The sequence below is a fragment of the Rhamphochromis sp. 'chilingali' genome, assembly GCF_963969265.1.
Source record: "Rhamphochromis sp. 'chilingali' genome assembly, chromosome: 21".
NCBI classification, from domain to species: Eukaryota; Metazoa; Chordata; class Actinopteri; order Cichliformes; family Cichlidae; genus Rhamphochromis; species Rhamphochromis sp. 'chilingali'.
The window spans coordinates 20145649-20164186 of NC_137949.1; the positions used below are offsets into that span (position 1 = coordinate 20145649).

The window sequence follows — 18538 nt, forward strand, 5'->3', positions numbered from 1 at the left end:
TATACCTTTGACTGACCTGTTTACGAAGTTACAATCCTGTAATTCAGCTAGAGACCTCTTCAGTCATTGATAAAGACCCCTGTGCGATCATTTTCACACTTACTGCTCTCTTACTTCATATTAAAAGTGTCAAGTTAGTGTCAGTTTCAGGACAAAATGCTTGCTTAATGCTCTCAACAGCTTTAAAATCCATCATGATTATCAAAAAATGAAATAATGAGTGCTATATTTTGAACTTATTAACATTTAAAGCCCATTCGTTCTACATTTTCTTCTGAATAGTTGGTTGGATTTTCTGACATTTAGTGGGTTTAGATGCAAAAAAAGAAGTGAATGAACATTTAAAACTATCACAATGTGCATGCTATTGTGTGTGCACTCCATTACTGCTTTTTACAGTAACAAGTAAGGGCAGTTTTATGTTTAAGTCAGTCATTACTCATGCCACAGACAACAAGCTAGTTACAAAAGGAGTTTTAATATGTTTAACAACTGTATGATCTAAATTACAAGAAAATATCAGTTCACTCTGTAAACAAGTCACCGTGTTGTGTTTCACTATACCAACTGAAAACATGGAACATGGAACTGCTGATGAAAGAGTCATGTCTGCACCTTGCACAAAATACGGTATATTATTTTTCTTTAAGTCATGTGAGTAGAGGGCCAGTGAAGGGGGGTGTTCAGTCAATTCAGGGAATCAACTTCATGCAAAGACTTCAAGTATTAAAAATGAATTAATATCTATTAATATCCATCATGAATAAAGCTATGCAACGGTAATGAAAAAATTTAAAGTATTCTGATTTTATATTTTTTTGGGTAACTGAATTGAGCGAAGATCAATGTGGACATGGTAATTATTTAAAAAAAAATCTTTGATACATGTGGCTGTTTTCTACAGTTGAGCGAAGTTAAGTGAGTAAAAGAAGCCTTTGGAAATAAGTATTGGACTATTTTGACAAAAAATAAATAAAAATAAAAAATCACTATGGCTTGAGCCAGAAATGAGCCATCTCAAACAGCACACATAATGACTCTGCCTAAATACTCTTTATTATCGTTTAGCAGCTGTCTCCAGGTCCTCAGCTGCAGCTATAAAACGGTGTCATTCACAGGTCATAACATGCAACATCATCAGCTGCATGCACATGCATGTTTAACAGTCTTAAAGACGTGATTTCACCTACCTGAACCAGGTAAGGACATAACCGGGACATAGTGGGTCCGTGTCTCCTCTGAAGCCGCCGGTCTGGACTCTTCTGCCTCCGAAACACAGTGGGACTCTTCCTCCCTCCCTTCCTCCCTCTCTCTCTCTGCACTGGTGATAAGATGCTCCCTTCTTCTCCTCTTGCTCACTGCATTTTTAAATCGGGTCAAACTCACTGCAGTGTCCCTGATTTAAAACCAGAGTTCATGCACATCACGAGGGTCAGTGATGCGTCGATTGATAACATTTTGGAAGAGATCGGGGTGAGAGTGAGGCTCCTGAGAAGCATATTTTAAAATAAATAAATAAGTCGGGGATAGATAACGATTTGACAAGCTTCCATTAAAACCCCCTGGACCAAATCAGCGCAACGTAAGAGACTGTTTATAGGCAGTCGCTTACTTTATGCAAACTTCAAAGAGACTCGTCAAACTTCAATTTAATTTTTCCCTCCTGCGTTGTGTCTGACACGGACAGATGTGATGTACTTGTTATTCACTACTGCAGCTGTCAAAAGAGAGCGGGCTCTGCTGCCACCTTGTGGTGAAGGGGGTGATGCCACTGCTGCAACCTCACTGAATAAAGGTTTACTCAACCTTAACCTTTGTAATCCTAACGATTAGACCACAAAATAAGCAACCAGTACAGCAAAGAATTTGGCATTGCATGAACTCTCTATAAACCTAAAGCTTTGTGCAAAAATGCTGACTGACTCTTTTTTCTTTTTTTTCTCTTTTTTTTATATTTTGCTTCCAATTTTCTTGTAGTTTTGGCCATTGACTGCTTTTCGGCTCATTTACAAATCAGTGTTTTTACCTGAGAATTGTCAGAGGAATCTCTGTTTTTTGTAACGCTAAGCCACATAAAAATGACATATTAATCATTAAAGCATAACAAAAAACAAACAAACACCCAACTCAAAGGATGAAACACTGTTGTGTCTACATGTAAGAGAAAACTTAGCAAAGAATCAAATTTAATTCTATCTTTAAGCAGTTTGTTACCAGCAGCTTGTTAGAAAAAGGTATAATTTGTGTCCTGGTCCAGGTAGTCTTTTTCCCACTTCTTTCTTTTCCTTTCTCTTGCCTGCTGCTCTCTCTCTCCCTCTCTCTCAGGTGGAGTTGTGGACCTGCTGTTCTCGCTGGCAGAGCTTCTGATTTTCTTCAGCCCTCATACCAGTTCCCTGTCTTTTCATCAGATGCCAGTGCTTTAAATGATCATCTGCCAAAAAAGGATTACCGGTATTTAACCTGTTCCGAAATGCTTGTTGACCTATAATCAAACATGTTTCTTATCATTCATATTAAGTCATTTTCAGCCAGAAAGAAAAAGTAAAGTACAAGCCGTAGTTTAAGCAAAATTATTTTTATGCATCCTTTAAATAGTCTTACTGACAATAAAAATAAAATTTTCATGAAGCCATTCTTAAGGAAGGGAAACGGGGAGGAAATGGCAAATTACACCAGAACTGGCCTGAAAATCAGTGGAAACAAGTCTAATTGGGTGATGAATCAAGATTTGAAATTTGGTTCTAACCGGCACCAGTATGTTTGGAAGAGGTCAGGAGAGCGGTACAACAGTGAGTGTTTACAGCCTTTTGCAAAATTTGGTTTGGGACCATATTTCAGCCAGCCAGTTTTCAAATTTCCTGGAACTATAAACACATTAAAAAAACACATACAGCCAGATTTTAATGCAACACGCACTGCCTTCTGGAAAGCATCTTATTGGCAACTGCTTAATTTTTCAGCATGATAATTATTTTTAAACACACTGCCAATGCAATATAACCACAGCTGGGAAAAAAAAACATGCAATAGAGCCTATCAGTCATGGACTGGCCTTCCCAAGACCCTGGACATCAACGTTAATGAAGTAGTGGTAGTAGAAGAGATGACAAGAAAACTGAAAAGAAGAAAGAGTTCAGGCTGAGTTGAAGAATAAAAGTGGTCATATACAAATATTGACTTTTAAACTCATTAGACTCGAACAAACTCAGTTTTTGTCTGTTTTTGTCTGATATTGGCAATATATATATAACCATGAAAAAATGTAAAGAAATGCAAAAAGAAAGACAAAAAAACAATCATTTGGAGCAAATCATTTAATCTGTTGTAAGTTTTGAGTCATACAAATTTGTGTTAGATAAACTTAATCTGACAGTTTCCCCTGCTTTGACGTCATTTCCTGCATTTAAAAATGGCGGACGTCAACATTGATGTCCGTAGATGAACTGTACAGCGATTCAGCCGGATTGTGTGGAGCTGCTTCAACATGAATCGGTTTCTCGTCGTGCTGTATTAACAGGAGCAGTTTGAGGCAGGCTCGACAAGTAAATATGCTTTTTTTCTTTTACCTTTTTAATTTGCTTGTTTGCAGTCAGGGGATGAAATGTGGCGCGCTGTGCGAAAGTGCTCTCATTGTGTAACACTGTTTATACCACAGACTGTTGTGTGCTGATGGTTTCGCTGCTGACTGAATTCTCAGAGGATAAACTCTCCCCGCAGGGAAGGAGCTAATTTTAAAACTGCTATTTGTAAGCCGTCGTGTAGAAGATGTATAAGTTAGCCAGCTAGCAATACATGTAGCCTGAGCCATAGGTAAACACAGATACAATGTAGGTGAAGTGACAGGCTCCAGCTGTGGATGCAAACTTAAACTCTGACAGGTTGTCTTGTGGGATATGTCTCATTCGCTTTGATAGTTTAATAGCACAGTAAGTACCTCACATGCTGCTTCCATTGATATGCTATCTTCCAGTATGAGCCTTGTTGACCTGTTGGTAAATAAGAAGTCTGTTGTATCCCATAAGAGGCCTTTACTGTGAAGCAGGGTTTCATCTTAACCAGGAAACTTCAGGGTCAACCCTCAGTTTTCTGTACTACAAAGGCAGATCACTTCTACCTGGGATCAACATCAACATAGTAGCTTATGGTGCCAACCTAAATAAGTGGACACGTTAAAGTCATTTTCCGGATTAGAAATCAACATACATGGTATCACCACCTATTGTTCTCTGGAGAACGGCCTCACCATTATTGGAACAGCCCTTGAATTCAATTTGTCCATCCACTTTCTTCAACTTATCAAGTTCTGGAGATTATCCCAGCTATCATGAAATAGAATAGAATTAGAATTAGAATAGAATTCAACTTTATTGTCATTGCAAATGTCACAAGTACAAGGCAATGAAAAGCAGTTTGCATCCATCCAGAAAGTGCTTTAGCAATAATATAGATATATTACAGAATATGGAACTATTATAGGTATGTTACAATGTACACGGTATGAAGGTATGTTATGAATATGCTATAACTATAAGTATGTACAGACTATAGTGAGTTTACAAGCTATGTACAGGCTATGAAAAGGATATAAATATGGTTAAAAATATGAAACTATACAGATTGTAGATATACAATTGTGAGTATTAATAAACAATTGTAGAACTATAATTATTGTATTGTACAGAATGATTGTCTATACTATTCATATGGTGAGAAGCAGGGTATAACAGATTGCCACATTATTTTAGGGTTAACACAGAGACAGACTCACATTCACCAAGTAACGTAAGGGAGATCTTTGGACAATGGGGGGAAGCCAGAGTAAATACAAACTCCACACAGAATCCAGACTGGATTTGAACCCAGAACGTTCTTGCTGTGAGGTGATGTCACTAACCACCACACCATCATGCCACCCTACATCAGAGGACTAAACGTCAATTTAATGAAATACTTACGTATGATCAATATTGATTCCTGGCTCAGTCAGAGACACACATACATTTGGGTTTTGTCAGGAAGGGCAATCAGCATAAAAGCTGCCAAAAGTGGCATTATACTGTCATGAATAGGGAAGCAGCTAAAGGTAGCTTTGTTACTTAATTCTAATCCATCAGATTCTCCTGTGTCTTAATGTCAGAGTATTTTGGGTATGCTGAAGTTGCACAGGACCCAAGTTCTCCCCAAACAAAATAGCGTGGCTGAATAAGAGATCAGCCTTGAACATCACAGGTGCTGCCACTCTCATAATAACTGCTCACAAGGGATATCCACAATATGTCGTTGAAGTGGTCTTATTATAATTAACTGTTGCAATTATGGGTGCTCGTCTTAAACAAAAAAGTTTTTTAAAAAAATGAAGAAAGCTTATGTACAAGTAATCCCAAGGATGCAAGAGGTTAAACTTTTTAAAACTCCAGTTTTTCCTACTTTTGACTCTGTATGATGCCTCTTGCCCTATGGTAGCTGGGAGAGGCTCCAGCCCCTCGCGACCCTGACAAGGATAAGTGGAAGAGGATGGCTAGATGGACTCTATATGATGTCAACATATTACTTCTAAAAGGATCATCTTAGACACAAAGCTCTAGCTGTGAGAACAGAAGCATTCATGCATGTACAAACATACTACAGTATTAATATAAAAGTCTTTGTAGAAACATTATTTTTGCTGTGGATCTACCAGCAGTTGATTAATGCTGTGCACACTCAGGAGCTGGACAGTTTCCGAAAAAGTCATCTGATAAAGTCAGCTTAAAAAGGTTGTACCAGGGCACAGTAATACATAAATATGGATTTAGTTGAAATGTGAATTATGCATGAGTACTAGTAGAGTATATTAAGTCCTGCATAAGTGCATGTAAAAATGTAATGATTTAAGGAGGGATATAGGCTAGAAGGCAACATAAATAAACAAAATGTTTGGTTAGTGGAAAACTGGATTTTACTTAATTTTGTTTGTGTAAAAGAAAAGCATATTCCAGCTGCTCCCTTATTCACCAGGTGTTGCCATACTCTGTAGCTCTGCATATTTAATTTGACAGATTTTTTGAACCGGATGCCCCAAAGGGATTTGTGTTTCCTCTGGAGACCGAACCATAGATCTTTCACTTATTAGGTGAATGAGTAAACCACTTTACTGTGGAGCCATGGTCTGTATGACGGAAAGTTTTTATGATTAAGTTATTGTTTATTATTAGGCAATAATCAACCTTGTTCAGGGAAACTCAGGAAGGATATTTTCTCTCTGCCTACCAAATATAAATATAAGTATCTGGCATATGCTACTGATGTAGTTATGAATAAATAAATGACGTTGTGTTTATTTTTTTTGGTGAGCGTTTCATAATATTTGCCCTCTTTGCAGAGCTTCACCATGAGTAGCCGAAGAAAGAGGGCCCCTCCTGTGAGGGTGGATGAAGAAGCTAAGAAGAGGTTGAACTGGAACATGTTGGAGGACCGCAAGAATGAGGAAGTCCAGGAAGATGAAGAGATACCGACTTGTTCCATTCTTTCAGCGGACCCAGCTCCTAGTAGCACCCTCCTCTCCCCTCCAGAGGGCGCCACAGAGGCTGCCTGCACCCCTGTCCTGTTTACAGAAGAACTTCCCAACACGTCGTCCGACATCACCGCTGCTTCTACCTCTCTGGCGCTCACTGTGTTTCCACTTTTGAAGCTCAGCCACATCTGGAAAGCACTCATTGGGGAGTTCAGTGTCAGGCCAGCCTGGCTCCCATCTGACTGCGATCAGAGAGCTTTCACGTTTCACAGGATGGGTGAGCAACTCTGCATCAGTTACAGCAGCTGTGATGAGAGCTCAGGGGTGCAGTGCAGTCCTGATGAAGACACTTGTACGGCAGAATGCAGCCTCCGTAGGATCCCATTGGAGGACCTCGACTGGCTACAGAAGAGGAGGGTGGTGCAGCTCTGTCACCAGGCAAAAGACGACTCAGTCAAGGTATATGTAGGTACTTTTACTGGGACACAAAGATCCATGTTTAGGCTTGATTTTGTTAATAAATGGTCATGAAGTTACCTGGCTTTTAATACCATATATTTTTTAAATCAGCTGTCTTTGGCTGGAGTAAAATTGTGCTCCTTTAGTCAAATCATCAAACAGTTCAAGTTTTGTTAAACATTATTTTATATTTAATCTTTTTCCTGGCTCTGTCTGGCAGGTGGGGATTTGCTTGCTGGAAACTGGGCTCGGGAAGCCAGAATTCCTCAGTGAGGGAAATGCTCGGCTCAAAAAAGCAAACCAACTGATGCAGAAGTTAATGGAGTATTTCTACGATTTCATTATTCCCGGTAAGCAGACTCCAAGTTCTTTACACCATACTATAGCAGCACAGGGTTTCCAATTCACCTTGACTTGTTTTTGTTGCTTATTCTCCATAAAGAGGTCGTAGATAATGAGGAGGAAGAATGTGATACCGACCTGGAGAGGCAAAATGTTGAGGAGCTCTACGATTATGTCAGGCATATGCACCAGGAAGAGAGCCAGAAGGTGACCTATGACGTTCAGCATAAGGCTCTTATTCCTGTACTCAGGCCCTATCAGAGTCAAGCAGTCAACTGGATGCTGAGAAGAGAGAAATACAGGACCAACTCAAGTAAAGGTGCCTCTGTTCATTCCCCTACAGCTCATGCACCTTTAACTGGAATTTTAATTGAATTGAATTAAGTTAGATCCCTTTGAATTTAAGAATTTTTGATCTCAGTGGTTTGTCTCAAAAAGCATCATATTCAGTATTTACTGTTTCTTTGCAGAACAATCATTGCATTTCCTCTGGCGGGAGTTGATCGCTTTGTGCGGCAAAAAGCTCTTTTACAACCCTTTTATCGGCTGGTAAGAACATAGTTATTCTCATGTTAAAGGTTCTGATCATTTGGAAACATTTTCTGCCTTTTCAATATTATAAAGATGATGGGAATCTTATCTTTCTGCAAACAGTTTACACTTAAACTCAATATAATCCACAGGCCTCACTGTCAGCAGTTTTTATGGGGACTACTATTTAAGTTGAAACCACAAAAGTTGTGTGTGTTATTATTTTGTTTGTTAAGCACCATTAGCATAAAACTTGATGGGAGAATTGTTATCTTAAAATCACAACAGTAAAACAGGCTGAAGGGACACCATCAGTGGAAAAAAACGTGTGTAATTTGAATGAGTTGACCTTTAAACTTGCTGTTATCACATTAAGGTGACTCTCAGGTATGATATAGTTCTGCAGCTACTAGAATTTAGTTTCTTTTTTTATTTTTAGCTTAATTCGAGAATTTCCACTAGCTGGCATTGAGTGGCCTGGTGGGATCCTGGCTGATGAGATGGGGCTTGGAAAGACGGTGGAAGTTCTGGCTCTAATCTTGTTTCATACCCGGCAGGACCTCGAACAAGAGGCCCTCACACTCCCTGTGGTTAGTAGACCTCTACTGTGATGAATGCCACATTTGTTTTCTTCCCTAAACGTTGTAATCAAATCTTATGTATCATACAATGGTTTATGATTTATTTCTTTTTTTAATCTCATGGCTTTGCAGGGAAAATCTGTGAATTACTTTGTTCCTCCTCCTCCGCTAGAAAGAAAGAAAGTTATCAGCTGCAAGTCTGAAGCTCAGCCTAAAATTAAAATATCCTACCCAAGTATGTCACTCAAGTCTTTTTAGGCAATCCGCATAAGTCACTGAAATTTCACACCTTTTTGAATGATACTTATATTTCTCCAGCTGTGCGTGTCATGCTACTCACTGCTATAAAGGAGATGAGATCTGGCAAGGGAGCCTCAGTCAATGCCATCTTCACCTACATCCGAGCCACTTATGGCTATGACCTCCTCAAGAACCGCAACCACATCAGGAAGACGCTGACAAAGCTCATAGATGACGGCATGGTTGACCGGGTCAAAGGTCGGGGCTTGGCGGGGTCGTTCAAGCTGGGAAAGAAGTACAAAGAAACAAAGAAAACATTTGCAGGATCATCAAAGTCTGTAAGAATAAAGAACTTCTAATATGAATGTTTCATGCCACAAATATGACTTTATTGCGTTGCCTGAGTTTGGTCTGCATTTGTCTTTCTTAAGACTTCGAGAAGCACGGAGTGCACGCCCAGGAAAATGTTTCAGAGACGAGCAAAAGAAAAGGCAGAGGCAGCTCTACAAAACTCTCTCTCAGACGATCAGAGAGATCCGAGCACCCCTACATCTGACTGCCCTGTCTCAGAGGAAGCAGAAACAAAGACAGAGTGGGATGAAAGTCTGAATGAGAAAGCAGATCAGCCAGATGACATGCTGGATTCTTCCACGGCACCATTACAGGTTTCTCAGGATAAAAGTGACTCAGATACACGAGACATGTGCAGAATAGCTGATCTCCCCGAAGAAAGAGGAGAAGCTTCACAGCTCGATGATGACAAGGAGACGGAAACCCCCACCAGAGTGTCTGTCGTCCCGTTTAACACCCCTGACTACAGATTCGAGTGCATCTGTGGTGAACTCGGCATCATTGACTACAAGGCCCGCGTCCAGTGTATGAACTGTCAGCTGTGGCAGCACGCAGACTGTGTGAACTATAAAGAAGAGAGCCTTGAAACTACACCTTTCTACTGCCCTCACTGCCTGGTAGCCATGAAACCCGTGTCCACAGGAGCCACCCTCATAATTTCCCCGAGCTCCATCTGCCACCAGTGGGTCGAGGAGATCAACAAGCATATCAGGTCCTCCTCCTTACGAGTGCTGGTGAGAGAGTAGATTCATACATCAGTCTCTTGGTAGTATCTCATATATAATATGCTTAAAGTCTAAAATAAAAATAAAATAAATCTTAAATGTGCTTCCTGAGTAAAACCAAAAGGTGGTTTTGATTATTTACAGTTATTGTTTGGCTCAGTTTAGGCACAAAACTGATTGGTTAGATGTAAGTAACAAAACTGTTTTGTTAAGATTAAGAAAGACCAGGGTTTGGTTTAAAATACACCCTCTACCTTCCAACTTTCAGGTACTCTGAAAATGATACACTCACTTAAATCATTGCATGTTACACTACTGTACCATCACAACAGTGCGAGTCGTCAGTTGCAATGATGACGCAGAGCAGGAACAACACAACATTGTGCAAGCACTACACATCTTTTATAATTTGTTAAAGCACGCACTCTTCTCTCTCTCATCTGTGTTTAAGCATGCCTAATTATTTTGCCTTTCACATTCCTCTTTAGGTTTATCAGGGTGTGAAGAAACATGGATTCATTCAGCCTCACATGCTCGCCGAGCAGGACGTGGTCATTACCACCTACGACGTGCTGCGCTCTGAGCTCAACTACGTTGACATTCCCCACAGTAACAGCAAAGACGGCCGCCGCTTCCGCAACCAGAAGCGTTACATGGCTATACCCAGTCCTCTGGTAGCTGTGGAGTGGTGGCGAATCTGTCTGGATGAGGCTCAGATGGTGGAATGCCCCACTGCGAAGGTGAGATCATTCAATTCTTGTTGCATCTTACTTTGTTTTGTTATTTAAACGTAGTTTATGCGACCACCTGACGTTGATCCCATCAGGCTGCGGAGATGGCTCTACGTCTTGCGTCTGTTAACCGCTGGTGTGTCAGCGGCACTCCAGTCCAGAGAGGCTTAGAAGGTAAAGTGAAGAAGCTGTTACCACAGAAGAAAAAAGAAATACTATGAGTATGAATGCAAATTGAATTTTTTATGTAGCATATAAAGATATAAAGATAAAAATAAGTGTAGGTTTTTACTGCCTTTACCTGCCAAAATATAATAAAGCAAAGTGTTTTTGAGTCTATGCACAGATGTAATTTTTCTGTCAAGGTTGTGATTTCAGTCTTTGGTCTCTTCAGCAGTAAAAAAAATAATAATTAAAACTTTTGTTTTTTGCTGTAGATCTGTATGGCCTTGTGCTTTTCCTGGGAGTTGACCCATACTGGGTGAAGCACTGGTGGCACCAGCTTCTTTATCGTCCCTATCGACGTGGAAATACGGAACCTCTGTACCATGTGATCGCTCAGATATTATGGCGATCGGCTAAAAAAGACGTCATTGATCAGGTAGGATTTTAAAAGTATTTTTCTGATCGTTGGCCTGGATTTCATTGAGACTGTCTGAAGAACTATTTTGTTTGACCCATTTTTTTTTCATATGAAACACATCCTTAAAGCTTTCTCTTTTGAATGTTTGTACTCATCTTAGATGGTCCTGTTAATCTTTCTCCAGATTCAGATCCCGCCTCAGACAGAGGAAGTGCACTGGTTGCACTTCTCGCCCGTCGAGGGTCACTTCTACCACCGTCAGCACGAGGTCTGCTCCCAAGACGCTTTGGTTAACCTCAGGAAGATCTCAGACTGGAGCCTGAAACTCGGCAGCCTCGACCGCCGTACCGTCAATACCATCCTGTGCCCGCTGCTCAGGCTGCGCCAAGCCTGCTGCCATCCACAGGCTGTCAGGGGGGAATTCCTGCCTCTGCAGAAAAGGTATTGTGTTCTCAAGATGCTTATGCATGAGATGAGGTCTTATTAAAGGCAGCTGCAGCAGTTAATTAACAGTCCAGCTGGACTAGATCATAACATTAGGATGATTGAAGCCCCCCCAGCAACCTTTTTGTTGCTGGGGGTGTTTATTTAAAGCTGACCCATTCTGTGTAATCTGCACTGGAGGATTTGTTAAGCAGGTTTGCCTTCCTCTCTGTAGCACCATGACAATGGAGGAGCTCCTGAAGTCCCTGCAGAAGAAATGTCGAGTGGAGTGTGAAGAAGCTCACAGACAATTGGTGTGCGCACTCAATGGTTTGGCTGGAATCCACATCATCAGAGGTATAGATCCCCACTTCTATACATCTGCTCCCTTTGCTCTTAGTTTCCCATGGGAATTAGTTTAAACAAAACAGAGGCCACGATCCCATCTTTGTGTCTCCCGACACTTTTTGCACCGGGATGTTTTGTTAAGGCTGGTCTCAGTAAAGCGATATGTTTATTGTTACTGCACTGAGGTGATTTGTGCAGCCAACTTTGTTTGCTTGACATGTAGTGGACATTTTAAGTGGCACTAAGGATGACTATTTCCTTTGCCACCTGCAGGTGAGTTTGCAGAGGCAGCAGAGATGTATAGAGAAGTGCTCCGTTCATCAGAAGAGCACAAAGGCAGACTGAAGACTGATTCGTTACAGGTATGTGGCCTCATACATTTCATCTCTACAAAGACTGAGGGAACACATGACTTAAAAACCAGAAGCTAAAATCTTTGTTTCTGGCTCTTAGAATGTATTGACATAATTAATTTTCTATTACTCTTGCCATTGTGGTAAAACAGAGGCTTCATGCTACCCATAACTTGATGGAGCTGCTAAGCGCTAAGCATCGTGGGATTCCTCCTACCCTCAGAGATGACAGACTAGATGAAGAGGTGATTCACAAATATATATTATACTGTCAGAATGTATCTATTTTTCTTCTTTTTAAATCAAAGCTGTGTTTTAAGAATTACTACTGCAGTTTTTTCATTCTCCTTGTCTCTGTAGGCCGAGCAGCTGCGACAGCACTACATGACCAAATACGACTCTGAGGTTGCGGATGCTCGGCAGGCTTTGCAGCCGGTGCTGCAGAACATAAAAGAGCTGAAGCGAAAAGTGAGAACTTCTTTACACTCGGGGAAATTACATATTTTATGAAAAGATTACATATATAAAGAGAGACATAAGTGATGTTTAGGAGTGCAAAACCAATATCTTAAGATCATAAAATTTCTGCATTGATTGCCTTTTTATATACATCCTCTGCAGCTCCTAAAATGAACTTACTTGAAATGTATTTAAAATGACATTTATTTGGATCTGTTAATGAACTCCAACAAATTAGCACAGCAAAAAGAAAACTGCATAGCAGGAAATTGGAGCTTACTGATCAAATTATTTTAATAAAAAGAAAATAGTAAATGTAGCTAATGGCACTATAATTGGCATTCTACTCATTACTTACACAAACAGTTAAAGTAGTTGAATATCACTATGATTATCTATCTTTCTCAAGGTCAAGCTGAACTCTCCCTGGTGGCTGGATGTTATTCAGAGGGCAGTTCGCTGCTCCACTGATGACGACCTGGTGTCCCGCATCAAGAATGAGCTGACGTCCAGCTACAAACAACAAGCCCACAAGCTCTCCATGGCAGACAAGTAAGCACTTTTTTATCAAGTAGTTCCGAGTAGTTGCATAGTGGTTGCAAGCCGTTACCTTGAACTTATCAAAAGACCAGGATGCTTCAAGTGTCTGGTGTCCTGCAGGTTCCGTGATGGCTATGGTCTGCAGTTTCTGCTCACCACACAAATGCAGGACCTGATGAAATCTCAAAAGACCGTGCAAGATGCAGTGAAAAGTCTTGAGGGTCCGGCCTCGAAAGAAGTTATAGAGGAGGCCACAGTTTGTCATCTCAGGCCAATGCGACTGCCACTCAACAAGTATGTCGTCAGCATTTTGCAGCTTCGTACAAGCACTGTTAGAAACCTTAAAATGTTCAGTTTATAAAGTTATGTGGAGGTTAAATGACAGCTTTTCCTTGTGTTACATAACACTTCTTTGTAAATACTCTGAAACTTATTTTACCTAATATCTGTCTTGTCATTTTCTAGCTGTGTTTTTTGCAAAGCGGATGAACTTTTCATAGATTACGAGTCCAAGCTGTTTTCTCACACGTAAGTAGAGCAGTATTTTTAGATCCATCATTAATCAGATTACATAACCAAGCGGTGGTTAATCAGTAAAATTCCTCCACAGCGTCAAAGGTCAGACAGCCATCTTTGAAGAAATGATCGAGGATGAAGAGGGGCTGGTCGACGACCGTCTCCCTACCACTAGCCGAGGTCTGTGGGCAGCCAGTGAGACAGAACGCACTTTGAAGGCCATCTTGTCTTTTGCCAAACTTAAACGCATGGACCCAGACCTGGTGGAGGAAGGAAACACTTTTATGGAACTGTTTGAGAATTGGAAGAAGGAGTACAAGGTTTGTAGGCACACCTACAACATTACAAGGACAAACGACAACAAGAGCATCTTTTATTTTTTAAAAAGCTGCATTTTTCCAGTAGGGCTCCAATAGGCATTTGGTATTATTATATGTATTATGAGGAGTCAGTTTAACAAAAATTCTTTTTTTAAGTCTTTGTTTTGGTGTTGGTGTTTGTCCTCAGGTGCTGCACGAGTACTGGATGGTGCTGCGTAATCATGTGTCAGCCATCGATGAGCTGGGTATGGCCACCGAGAGGCTACGTGTGCGTCTGCCTGATGAACCAAAGCCCAAACTGCCGCACATCATAGAGCCCCACGAGGCGAGTTAAAGACAGTGACACTCATTTAGCATAGCTGCACGCTTATGACAGTCTGGTAAAAGATAATTTATACAAGTTGTGACAACATGACTGACTTGTTATTAGGACTGTTAAAGGATTGGCTCTTTGCAGAGTTACTTTGCTTCATAGACTAACTGTCTGCAGAGATTTAAGGGGGGTTTCTTCACTGTCCCCGAGTTTTCTCATGTTATTGTTGGATCAGTGGGTTTCTACATATAATATAGATCTTTATATTTGCAATTTAAAGTGTCCTGATATTTTTCATTAGCTGACCCCTCCTCTCGATTGTTTTGCTCCCAGGTGGAGCAGAACAGAGTCAAACTTCTGAACGACCAAGCTGTGGCAAAATCTCAGCTCCAAAAGAAGCTCGGCCAGTTTTTGTATCTCACAAATCTGGAAAAGGTAATTTTATAGGTGATAGTAATTACACAATTCATAAATTTACCCCAGCTAAATGTATTATGTGAGCTTACTCTGAACAACATACATTTCTTGATCCAGTCGCAGGACAAGTCTACTGGAGGTCTGAACCCAGAGCCGTGTCCCATTTGTGCTCGGCCCCTGGGACAGGAGGTGAGAGTCACTACTTCTTATACATCTTGGTTGGTGGGAACATCTCAGTAGATCATCAGTTTGTGAAATATTCATACCAGCCTGTCTAGCATTTTCGAACAAACCACTTACAATCTGCTTTCTTCTCCATTCTGATGCTCAGTTTGAACCTCAGCAGGTCATCTTGACCGTGTCTACTTGCCTAAATGGAATAGGTTGCTGTCACATGATTGCCTAATTAGATATTTGTATTAATAAGCAGCTCAACTGGTGTACCTAATGAAGTGGTTAGCGAGTGTTTGTAATTAATGTCAATAGTTATCCATACTCTGCTAGTCATACTTTAGAATAATATCTCGCTCTTCTCTCTTTTCCAGTGGGCCGTGCTGACGTGTGGACACTGCTTCTGTAACGAGTGTATTGCTATCATTGTGGAACAGTACAGCGTGGGCTCAAGGCGGCGTGCCATCAAGTGTGCCATTTGTAGGCAGACTACATCCCACACAGAAATCTCTTACGTGTTCACCACCCAATCATCCAGTCAGGACCAAGACATACCAGTCAAGGTCAGCCAGCGACCCCATTTTCAAAGAAAAAAATAAATGTATAACACAGCCATGACAACGTTCCTCTTCCTGTGTTGTCAGGGAAGTCACTCTACCAAAGTGGAGGCAGTTGTGAGAACTCTGAAGAAGATTCAAGTGACCAACCCCGGGGCTAAATGTCTCGTCTTCTCCACGGTAACAGTTAACTATCCGCACTCTTCAAGACTTACTTTGGCGATATCGAGTTTGGATCTGACCTGTTTTGTTGCCTTTTCTCTTGTGCACAGTGGCAGAGTGTCCTGGACATCATCGCCAAGGCCTTGTTTGACAATAACATGGAGTTTTCTCAAATCAACGGGATTCACAAATTTCAGGTTTGAATTTGACACATAATGAACGCCACAATTTTTAATACACACCCCTGCTTTTTAACTTTTGTATTGTTTTGTTTTTTGTTGAAATACCACAGACTGTATGATAGATTTAAACATTTACAGTAAACCCCCTGTCTAAGGACTGTCTAAATACCTACCTACTAGGTTTTCCTTGGTGTGTATTCTCCACCACCAGCAGCTAAAACAGCTGTTCGGCTTGCTGCTACACCTTGTTCTTCATTTGAGGTTGTTTTTGTTTTTTTGTTTTTACCTGAGATCACTCCCTTGAGAGCACACCAACCCTAAACTCAATATTTCTTCCTTTACCCCGGGCCGCATGTTTGTTTGTTTTTTGTGTGTGAGCTATACTGCCAACAAACAAAGAGGTTAATCAATTGGAGATGAATTCTTGCCTCTCATATGCAGAAACTTAATAACAATTAAGGTTTTTCTGTAGTAAAATACAATATAAAGACTAATGAATACATTCATTGTCTATGTTTTTGTGTAATACAAAGGAGAAACTGGATAAAATCGGCACGTTAAATAATTGTTTGAATTTGAAAATACACAGTATTTAAATTGCAGTATAAATTTTCAGGGAATCCTCATTTTTTTCTTAAAATAAATCAATTACCGAAGCATCTCTTGATACAGATATGACTGTAATTTGTTCATTATTGCACTGTTCATTGTGGTTTTCCAGGAGAATCTAAGTTCCTTCAAGTACGAAGAGAAGATCAACATTCTTCTTCTACCTCTCCACACGGGCTCCAATGGGCTGAATATCATCGAAGCAACACATGTGCTGCTGGTTGAACCAATCCTCAACCCTGCTCATGAGCTCCAGGCAATAGGCAGAGTGCACCGGATTGGCCAAACCAAGTAAGGAGCAGGCAGTAAAGTGTGTCAGTAAACCTCTGAAGTTTCAGCATAACTTTGTGGGTCCTTTAGAGCTTTGTGTAGATGTGTTGCTGCATCTACACGAAGCTTCTGCATTTTTCTCATCTTGTGAGAATTGACTTCAAAGCTGCAGTTTTTTTTTTTTTTCTTAGATCCATGTTTAATACGAGTGCAACCTCCAGTTATTTAATAAAACTATAAATCCACAACTATGCAGCTTATAATATGTCAGAAAATAAAGCACTTAGAGTTCAGCAGGATACACTGAAATTGATTTCATTAGTTTTTTGTTTTTAACTCACCACTGTGCTCAGGGATACACAGTTCTTGACCAAAGTGCACTTATATAGCATGCACACCTCTGTCAGTGCTGTACACACATCATTATTCACTGCTTCTAGTTACAGATCTGCATCAGAATGCACAAATGCATGTAAATTAAATCCAACTAAGAGTACTTTTTTTTTTTCATTTAGGAGCAGTTAAAGTCTGACAAAGGAATGACAATGTGGAGAATTTGTTAATCCTTTTATCCAAATAATATTTATATTAAATTATCCACCCTCTACTGAACAAAAAACTAAACAAATGCTCATTTTTGTTTCCTCTCTCCACCAGGCCAACATTTGTTCACAGATTCCTCATCAAATCTACAATTGAAGAGAGAATGCAAGCAATGCTGAAGACGGCAGAAAAAAGGTGCGTGTCAGTTCTTAATGATGCTATTTTTGTATTTAAATACAAGTTTAAGAGGTCAGGGGATACGCTGTTGTCAAAGTACCAATAAAAGTCTTTTTGATTCCAGTCACACCAGCACAGCCATGAAGCACTCGGAGGCTGCGGTACTGACAGTCGCTGACTTGGCTGATCTGTTCACTGAAGACACTGAACCTCTGGAGTGAATCTCAGCACTGGGCTCCTCACTTGGTACATACCAAGTAAAGCAAACAGGAGAAAAAGGGAGTTCACGATTTACACAGCGGTGACAAATTTTGCACATTCCACTTTTTTTATATAAGCATCCTGATGTTATGAAACGAATTTCCAAAAACTATTTTAAGAAATCGCTGATGGATGATGACTACAAATTTCTTACTTGTTGAATTTTAACTCAATTTAGAGCTGATGCATTTGCATCACTTGTCATAGTTGTATCTTACTGGTCCAACTTGTTCAGCTGTGTTTGTTTATCGCATTTAGTCAGGTGTGTTCATTTATGTGCAACTTCACTGTATCTCCAGATGGACTGAACCACTTTGAGGCATTCTCACAACATTCAGGAAATAAAAGTCTGTGAGTGACGGGTCGTCCGCCTGTTATTGCCAGATTTCTTTGTGCCGTCCTTTTACTGTGTGGTTAAAAAAATGAAGCAGGAAGAACGCCATTGATTTGTGCTCACCTCTGACATAAACTCACTTTTACTCTTTTACAACTGAAGTGAAAGACTGTCGCGGGATTTCTTCGGCCGGGCAATCGACCTTAAGTTATTTCACTGTTGAAACAAAGCCACACAGTTTGGTCTAACAATGGCGCCCATCTTATTTGCAAGACAAAAAGAAGCACAATGTGCAGATTGTTGGAAACTAATCTTGTAAATCAAACTTGTAAAAATTGTGTGAAGATGTTTTGTGCTTTACAGCAACTGTCTCATTCTTTTCTATTCCTCAAAATCGTCTGGTCAAGCTTAAGAATCGTGTGGATTAATTAAATGTTACTTGTCTTAAACTGATTAAAATAATCATTCCTCTCTTGTATTTTATGGTCTCTTCTGCCACACACATGCACTCACTGGTACTTGGCATTGTTAGCGAATTGCCCTTGAC

At 40.3% G+C, this 18538-nt stretch overlaps 1 protein-coding gene across 1 annotated transcript; it reads left to right on the forward strand.

Moving 5' to 3' along the window:
- Window positions 1-3401: 3401 nt before the first annotated feature.
- shprh (SNF2 histone linker PHD RING helicase) lies at window positions 3402-18469 on the forward strand. Its single transcript, XM_080870853.1, has 30 exons — window positions 3402-3542; window positions 6362-6952; window positions 7173-7302; window positions 7395-7613; window positions 7765-7843; window positions 8265-8415; window positions 8539-8641; window positions 8725-8984; window positions 9078-9731; window positions 10211-10462; window positions 10549-10627; window positions 10891-11054; window positions 11221-11477; window positions 11695-11816; window positions 12081-12169; window positions 12313-12405; window positions 12521-12628; window positions 13029-13171; window positions 13280-13453; window positions 13625-13687; window positions 13770-13995; window positions 14183-14320; window positions 14642-14743; window positions 14843-14914; window positions 15271-15459; window positions 15541-15633; window positions 15726-15812; window positions 16519-16697; window positions 17334-17414; window positions 17521-18469. Exons 2-30 carry the CDS (start codon window positions 6371-6373, stop codon window positions 17615-17617), a joined length of 4986 nt encoding a protein of 1661 aa, XP_080726979.1. The 5' UTR covers window positions 3402-3542; window positions 6362-6370; the 3' UTR covers window positions 17618-18469.
- The last annotated feature ends 69 nt before the right edge of the window (window positions 18470-18538 follow it).